The sequence below is a fragment of the Protomyctophum bolini genome (genome assembly GCF_963924005.1).
Source record: "Protomyctophum bolini genome assembly, chromosome: 1".
Classification (NCBI taxonomy): domain Eukaryota; kingdom Metazoa; phylum Chordata; class Actinopteri; order Myctophiformes; family Myctophidae; genus Protomyctophum; species Protomyctophum bolini.
The window spans coordinates 30,125,182-30,134,642 of record NC_137862.1 but is presented as its reverse complement, the minus strand read 5'-3'; the positions used below and the strand labels follow the sequence as shown (position 1 = coordinate 30,134,642).

General features: G+C 41.9%; 1 protein-coding gene across 1 annotated transcript; it reads right to left on the bottom strand.

Moving 5' to 3' along the window:
• Positions 1-2,731: 2,731 nt before the first annotated feature.
• rnf224 (ring finger protein 224) lies at positions 2,732-4,743 on the bottom strand (the record flags this gene model as incomplete). The annotated part of the gene is made up of 2 exons (XM_080770267.1): positions 2,732-3,103; positions 4,510-4,743. The coding sequence occupies 2 exons, from the start codon at positions 4,741-4,743 to the stop codon at positions 2,732-2,734; spliced, it is 606 nt and encodes a 201-aa protein (XP_080626393.1).
• Positions 4,744-9,461: the final 4,718 nt, after the last annotated feature.

Below are 9,461 nucleotides of genomic sequence, written 5' to 3'. Positions count from 1 at the left end.
CGTACTGGACAGACGCTTAAGTCCAGAGATTTTTTTTACACATTTTGTCATTTTTTTGTCCTTTTAATTTCCTTGAGTACAGATACTGTTTAAGAGGTGGCACATAATTACTGTTAGAGTACATAATGTACTCTACATAAACAGTAAATACTTTTTTTACTGTTGTCTCTTGTCAGTCAGTCAGTCCTTGAAAATCATGCATCTCTAAATCACACAGCACAGTGCATGTGTAGGAATTATTACATGTTTATTCTGCACCACCCAGTGCTTTAACTCACAACCATAGACACCATGGGCAAGGCTGGTATAGTATTGTGACAACCCTTTTATACCTGAGGCTGATTCTAAAAACACCTTCTAAATCCAACCTAAGTTTTCAGGGGAAAAAAATATAATTATGTTGCCATACATCGTCTCTGTCAGGTGGAAACCTCATGACTCCCAAACAACTGTTGCTTTTTAGGATTCAATAGCATAACAAGAAACCAACTGTACATCTGGATATGAATGGGTCCATTTGAATGGGTGACAGATGACAATACTGACAGTCTGACACAAGTGCAAGAGGATGCGTGATAGATTATTCATTGGAATGACACCCTAGACTGGTAGAGGATTATAGCTCATGTACAGTATACCAATATTGACAGTCTAACAAATCACGTACGGTGGCAAACAACATGTCTTCTTTTTAGATTCCCCTCCATGAAAAGCAAACCAATTAACATTTTCAGGGGGGAAAAGCAATGGTGTTGGAAGTTAGAACTGATCATGAATTATGTAAACAAAAGTAAAGCTATTGTCATTCAAATACTTAATACAACGTATAATTTTGTATAACTAGATGTTTGGGCCGCTACGTGGCCCTAACACCTAGGTCGTTCCGACTGATATGCCCATATATGGAGATAGATCTCTGTATCTGTGAGTCCTTCATGCTATCATCATGGGCATGCCCCCTTTTATTCCTGACACCGCGATGACACACTGAGGTTATAGACAACACACTCCATATTTGGATGTAGCTGCTATGAGAAGTCCTTATATGGTTATGGCTGAGTCATGGTGACATGAGCGTGACGTCGGTGACGATGTGGTCTGTCCGCCCAGCCGTCCTCCCTTAAAGGGATATTTCACTTAAAAAGAATGTGGTAATTTTATCGTCTACTCAGTCTTATGTGAACACCCCAGAGAGTTTTTAAGTTGCTTGATTCAGTATTTAGTTATTTGATATTCATTGTAGCTGGGGGTGGCTCTTCATATACAAACCCATTATAACTCGAAACTCATGATACTGTAGATTAATCGAAAACACCCGTCCTTTTTTTCTGGTGACTGATATTGTCCTTTAGGGGCCGTATTGTTTTAATTACTTTTTCCATTTATTTTTAATAATTATTTTGGAAAATAAGCCCCTACAGCAGGAGGACGGAGGAGACAAAAAATATATATTATAATATTATTTAATACAGAAGGATGGTCTTCCTGCTTTCTTTGTCGCACCTCCAACGGTGCCATGGAGGACTATGCATGGCAGGGGCGTCCTCTTCCCTGAGCCAAGCCTAAGCCTGACCGCATACCAGAAAGGTAAGTTTTGCTGCAGGGTCATCAGCTGGGGACCACCATTCATGGATGTTTGGCCCCTTATCCAGAACATCTCCTGGTGGCGGGGCAGTGAACAGAGACGTCTCTGACACCCCCTGCAGCGCAACTTATTTTGATCCCCCCCAAGACTTGTCTCGTCATCTCAGCCAGAGTCAGTAGCTTGCTTTCTCTGCTTCTTCTGACAGTTCTTTGGTGGCCTTGCTTAGCCTGGCTCCCCGTAGACCCACGTCCTTGAGCAGGCGTGACGTGGAGCTACCAACAAAGCCTCTAGCTCCCACCTCCACCGGTACGTCCTGGCACTCCATCCACTTTCCCTGCACTCTGCAACAAGGTCTGCTTATTTTGCCATCTTTCTTTCATAAGCTTCATCTTTCTTTAATAATTGTTTTGGAAAATAAGCGCCTACAGCAGGAGGACGGAGGAGACAAAAAAAATCCAAAATACTTATTACAAAAAAATTAAAACAGTAAATAACATATTAGAAGGACAATATCAGTCACCAGGAAAAGAAAAGGTTGGGTGTTTTCGATGAATCTATCATGGTTAAAGTGGAGTTTGAAGTTTCAATGGGTTTCTATACGAAGGGGGCGGGGCAGCTGAAAAGAATATCAAATATCTAAATATTGAATCGAGCAAATTAAAAACTGTCTGGGGTGTTCACATAAGCCTGATAGTGAAATATCCATTTAAGCCAATGTATTATTCTAGGTATATTTGCAGCATTGTGGTTTACTATTGCAAGCGCCATAAGGGCGGGACATCATGGTGATGACGTCATTCATACAGTATAATAACTCTTAACATCGTACATCATCATGATAGATAAAATAGACACTATGCCTATTTGCTATGACGTAACATTCTCCATTCATTGTCAATATGAATATAATGTTTGTGTGGGAAAAAACAGACACTAAGCCGATTTGCTCAGACACTATACGTAAAATGGTCCATTCATTGTCAATGGCAATTTAATTCTAACTTTGTAGGACAAAAATAGCCATTTTGCTCGTCCACATATGACGTCAATTCTCCATTCATTGTCAATGGGAATTTAATGTTTGTGTACGACAAAGATCTACGCTAATAGCTGAATAGAGGGGCTAGCAGCGCCCCTCAAAAACACCTAGCATCGGCCCGGGCAACAGAACATGCAACAGAACCACAGGGACGCCGGGCAACAGTTGCTATAGCGATGGAACCTCGGTTCGGCCAATCCCACGCGTGGCCAGGCGGCCGATTCAGACGGTGGAATGTCCACCACGCCGGACTTCCCCGACCACAGCTTCTCATCATCCCAGCAGGCAGGAAGTCCGGCGGAGGACAGCGTCCCCCCGCCCTGTCCCGCTCGTCTGGACCTCCCAGGGGACGCCTGGGAGGGACAGGGATCCAGCTCCGCTTTGACGGCCAGGAAGTAAGCCAAGTCCAGGTCCAGGCCGCTGGTTCCCACTCTGGGCAGAGGCGTGTTCTGACGGCACTGAGGACAGGGGATCCACATCTAGGAGAAATGACACAGACACAACGGTGTGAACAGTAGCAGATCATCTACAAGCGGGACACATCCCGAAAGGTAAAGGTTTTGGACATATGAGGTGTAAACGTCTATTCGCCGACAGACCTCTGAAGACATGTCTATTATACCACATATCTACACCATGCAGAGGTGGGAAACTTTGACGATGGAGAGGGCCACTAAATGTCGCGTTTTGAGCTTGTAGATCAGCTGTTTTTGCTATATTTGAATTGAAATCCTGAATAGTTTTTTGCTTTTTTTAATTTGGAATCCTGAAAAGTTTTTTTTTTAATAAAAGACCCCCATACAAGATTTGTTAAACTGTTTCACTCACATTCTTTCAAATATTTTCAGAACCACTGCTAAAGACATCTAATAGGTAAGGGATAATCAGAACCACTGCTAAAGACATCTAATAGGTAAGGGATAATCAGAACCACTGCTAAAGACATCTAATAGGTAAGGGATAATCAGAACCACTGCTAAAGACATCTAATAGGTAAGGGATAATCAGAACCACTGCTAAAGACATCTAATAGGTAAGGGATAATCAGAACCACTGCTAAAGACATCTAATAGGTAAGGGATAATCAGAACCACTGCTAAAGACATCTAATAGGTAAGGGATAATCAGAACCACTGCTAAAGACATCTAATAGGTAAGGGATAATCAGAACCACTGCTAAAGACATCTAATAGGTAAGGGATAATCAGAACCACTGCTAAAGACATCTAATAGGTAAGGGATAATCTGGTCATTGTCGGGAGATAATTCACGACAGGGAGTTTATAATTCACCCTGAAGGTGAATTATATCCCGACAATGACCACCCAGCCAAATATTATAGGCTACCTAACATAAATGAATAAATTGAACCAGAACACAACAAAAAAAGTATTCCATAAGTTCGTGCTGGCTGCGTCTGCCCAGCTGCAGGCCTGGAGCACTGTCGGAAAACAAGGAAGTGAGTTGAAGGCCTACTGCTTTGTCTATTTCTCGCTCAAATGTTTTCAAAAACATTTTTGAGAGTAATGTTTAGCTGTAAATGACATTGCGTGTCACGTGTGTGTGTGTGTGTGTGTGTGTGTGTGTGTTTACATGGCTGTCATGTTGTAAATCAAGCGGGGTGCCGCCACGCAGCTGGTGCTCAGAGGGTTTGATGAGGCAGCGGTCTGTTATAGAGCGGAGCGGTCATTATCAACACATAACTCACCGCTGAATTCAGCGATTGACCAATCAGAATCAAGCATTCAACCAAGCCATGTAATAAACTAATGTAGACGTCTGCAGATATGTCTATAGAGGGGAATATCAAAAGCAGATGCATGGATTCTGCCGCCCCCCAAATTCAAACTTGCCCTCCTCCTCCTCCTCCTCCTCCTCCACCAACCTGATCGTTGATGACCGTATCCAGTCGTTTCAGACATGCCTGGCAGAAGGTATGGCCGCAGTACAGTCGCAGGGGCAGGCGGTCACTCAGGTTGAAACCGGCGAAACACACGATGCAGTCCAGCTTGGGAGGACTGTCTCCGGGCAGCCGCGCCAGAGGTGCCTCCAACGTCACCGAGCTCCCAGGCTGGGCTGCCAGGCCGCTGAACGGGTTGGGCTCATCCTCTTCCGCCATCTTTCTGACGGAAAACATCAACGGAGAAGTTGCTTTGGACCAGTGTTAATTTTGTCGACTATGACAAAAGAATGTTCCTCAAATACCTTTTTTTCCACTGACGAAAACTAAATGAAAACTAAACTAAATGTTAGGAAGGGACTAATGGACAAGAGATCCAGTATAAGTCATTTCATACTTGGTTGCATGCTGAAAATAGCAGATCAACAAGCTCACAACGCTTGTAGATCGGCTATTTTCGTAAGTGTAAAATCAGTCATTACGACGGCATCAAGGCCCGCCAAAATACACTTTAGTCGACTAAATAAATTGTAGATTTAGTCGACTAAAATCGTATGATATTTAGTCGACTAAAACTAGACTAACACTAAAACATTCCGGGTGACTAAAATGTGACTAAAACTAAATCTATAGCATATAATCTAAATTTGCTGACCAAAATACAACGTACACAACCTCATTTCTAAGGTGTGTGAGTTTGGGTACAGAGGAGATGCCACATTTCTCTTTTGGCTCTCGAGCTGAAACATATTTGGAGCCCCTGATTCATGTATTAGCACTAGCATTGTAAGCTTCTAAATCCTACCTTACACGACACAATAATTATTTTAATGTTATTAAATACCGGTAGTCGCTAGCTTGTCGTGGAATTTACTGAGTCCTTTCAAGTGAAACCTACTGATAATGATGACCTCATCATGACCTTTCCTCTAGTCTACAACATGGAAACTAAATGAAAACTAAGCCTAAAACTAAGACTAAATATATTGACAATTTCGTCAACAAATAAAAAAAAGAGATCCAGTATGAGTCAATGTTGAAAATAGCAGATCTGCTTTTTTTGTCTAAAAGTGCCCTCTTACGGCGGGATTTCAGCCCCTGCCCCTCTAACACTCTGGGGCAGAGTGATTTCAGCCCCTCTAACACTCTGGGGCAGAGTGATTTCAGCCCCTCTAACACTCTGGGGCAGAGTGATTTCAGCCCCTCTAACACTCTGGGGCAGAGTGATTTCAGCCCCTGCCCCTCTAACACTCTGGGGCAGAGTGATTTCAGCCCCTCTAACACTCTGGGGCAGAGTGATTTCAGCCCCTCTAACACTCTGGGGCAGAGTGATTTCAGCCCCTCTAACACTCTGGGGCAGAGTGGGCATGGACCAGTTTAGACTGGTCGTAGTGGGCAGAGTGCTGCATGCTGTGTAAACCAATACTCTACTTTCCCTGCATGAATATTTGATAACGTATGTGTGTAAATGTAACCACGGGCAACCCATGGTGACTACATAACAATAGAGTGGCCCAAAACCATCATGCAGAATATATGAACTGATCCGTCAAATGCTATACTGTCATACATGTAAGGTAGATATAGATACATACTGTGTCATATTATATTATGAAGATACATTTTAAATATATATTGGCTGTCGGGTATAGAAACCTCACAACAAAACTGTTACAAAAGTGTCAAACCTATATCTACAAGCTCAAACCGCGTTGTGATGCTGTATAAGTAGGCTACAATTGTAAGTATAAGAGGTTTATACGTGTCACAATCAGTGTAATAAGCAACATATTACTCTCCTAAGTAATATGTTACTTATTACTCCTTAGGAAAAGTAATATTATTACATTACTATTACTATTGTAGTAGGCCTACAACACAATCTGTTTAGTCAGCTTATTTTAGAACTGAATCGAATTGTTTTGAATAAGAAGAAGTGTCACAAATCACCTTAAAATGCTATAAAATAAAGCAGCAATCTCTCTCAACCTTTTAAATTAAATATTTTCAAGCCAACAGCCAACAAAACAAAAAGCAAAAAAGTAATATGTAATATCATATGTGCTAATTTAGCAAAGTAAATAGTAATAATATTACTGTAATACATTACTAGTAGTTACTGCCCAACACTGGTCACAATATACTGTAGCAACAATGTATTATATGAATGTATTATACTAATTATATCCTTATTACTGATACTCCTACTGCTGCTTGAATACAATACCACGGATCTGATCCTAGAAGGAATTAGTATTGGTTGATGTAATAATACTATATCAAGCTAATTAAAATGCAAAAGAAATAAAATAAAAATGCCCAACCAGTTATTCTTTTTCATAACTCCAGTGGAATGTCGTCGTCGTTGCCATGGTTTCTGAAGTCACTGTGACGAGAGAGCCAAGGCTGTGTCCTCAACCACACTCTTCACTGTGACGAGAGAGCCAAGGCTGTGTCCTCAACCACACTCTTCACTGTGACGAGAGAGCCAAGGCCGTTTCCTGAACCACAGCCGTCACACACACACACACACACACACACACACACACACACACACACACACACATACACACACACACACACACACACACACACACACGCACACGCACACACACACAGGTTAACCAGATGAAAATCAAACACTTTGGAATAACTTTCTCCTCGCCTCTCTTTAAAAATGCATGCCGCCAAAGAGACACAGTCAGAGATCCAGTTCTATTTTGAACCTGTGACTTAACCCGTTACAACCCTCTAGGCCTTTACTTCGTTAACCGTGTTCCCCCAGGGCTTTAGAATAGGCCCGCTCCTTTCCCCCCTCTATTTTCTCTTCGCAGAAAACAGCCGATGTACAAGTGTCTGGGACACTATAGGATCATGTGCTTAGTACGTTTTTGTACTTCTTTGCCAAATGACAAGCTTTCCTTCGCCAAAAGCAACCTTTCAAATGAACAAGCATGCAGAGGCACAATCAAATAAGCATCCACTTTCACATAGACTTAAGGTTAATTGGTTTTAAAGACCGAATCAGTGGTCCAAGCGGAAACAAAACCTCAACAAGCAAGAATAAAGAAATAGCGGTAGAGTGGAGACTTGTTTCTATTCTATTTCTAATTTACATTTTCACAACGATCCTGGATTTGGACTGTTAAAAGTGCTGATGGAAGTCAGGCTCAAGTTGAAAGTCTTCATTGTCTAGTCAGTGTAAATGTGTTATATGCTGTCCGCCTCTGCCTGACAATATAGCATCGCAGTGCTGCCGCTAACGAGCGGCCCGGAAGAGAACTACCTATTCATTACTTGCGCAAGCAGAGCGTGCATGTACTGTGGTCGGCTGGATCAAAAGTGGTATGCGACTATGTATGGTTATAATTGGCCGTTGATGGTGACGTAATTAAGATTTGTTTCAATGTTGGGTGGGTAAAGTATGTGTACAGTATGAATGTATGTATGTATGTATATGCTATGTATATCGGTAAGAACGGTGATCCCTTATTGGCTGTTGACGGTGACGTAACTAAGGTACGCTTCAAGGTGGGTATATACTGTATATTTTATAGTGGGGCTGACCATGAGTGGTCGGCAGTACTTGCACGCTCTGCTTGCGCACAAGTAGGCCATGTATGGCCTATTTGCAATTTATTTGCAGAACAAATAAATTACAAAGCAGAAAAAAGGGCAGGGTACAACTATTTTTTTTGTTGTTTTTCTTCTAATTATTTGTTCGGCCCAAAGAATTGTGTTTATTGTCATGATTTGTCACGATCCGAGTTGGCTTTGTCCAAGGCTGACAGGTCTTTAGTTTAAATAAATACTTTCTGAAACGTCTATAGGAAAAATGAATGGGAAATTCTCTTCCGGGCCGCTCGTCGTCATGAAAGGGACTCCATTATAATCATAGCTACAATAAAACCACAATCACCACGAGAGGACACTTACTTCATTGTACGACAAAGTACACTACAGTACACTTTTATAGTATTGGATATCTATACGTCTTGATGAATTGAATACACAGGACCACCATGGAAACAAGCCCTCGGGGCTTATTGTGTTATGCCTTTTTTTGCATTATCTAATAACTGTGTACTTTTTGCAAACTGTTAAAAGGATTGAATCAATCAATATAGGTCTTTTAAGTGTTCAAAACTGTCAAAAGGTTTAACTTACATCCTAGTGTGATTGAGCTGCTGGGATGGAAGTGCTCCTGGCCGAGGTCATTGGGTCACAACGTAGGGGTTGGAACTGGAAGCATTCAACGAGGTCACAAGTGGTATCCAGACTGTACTTCTTTTGTTATTGTGCCGATGGATAAAACTGAAGGATGAGCTGGATGGAGGTCTGTGTTGAGTTTGTATTCTGTCCAATGTTGGGAGTTGTTGTAACCCCCGTTAAGATTCTGTTCCTCTCCAAGCCCTGCTGCTGCACGTCTGAAAGTGGACACCTGTTGGTCTCACGTTCCCCGTTAGCTGCAAGACCGACGTATCGGCTTACAGAGGACAGTCCTTATAGGCCTTTGGTTCTACAAGTCTGCTCTCAGGGGACCTGAGAGGGTGGGGCCAGGAGCGGGGGGGGCCCCCAGAAGTGTTGATTTTGTCGACTAAAACTAAGACGAAAAATGTTCGTCGACTACCTTTTTTCAGTGAGGAAAACTAAATGGAAACTAAATGACTAAAACGAAATATATTGACAATTTCGTCAACAAATACAAACTAGTCTAACCACAGTTAGGAAGGGACTAGTTGACAAGAGATATGTCATTTTAAACTTGGTTGCATGCTGATAAATAGCAGATCTACAAAATCACAAGCTTGTAGATCGGCTATTTTCAGCAAGTGTAAAATCAGCCATTAAGACAGCATCAAGGCCTGCCGAAATACATTTTGTTCGACTAAATCAACTGTAGATTTAGTCGACTAAAATCTTATGATATTTAGTCA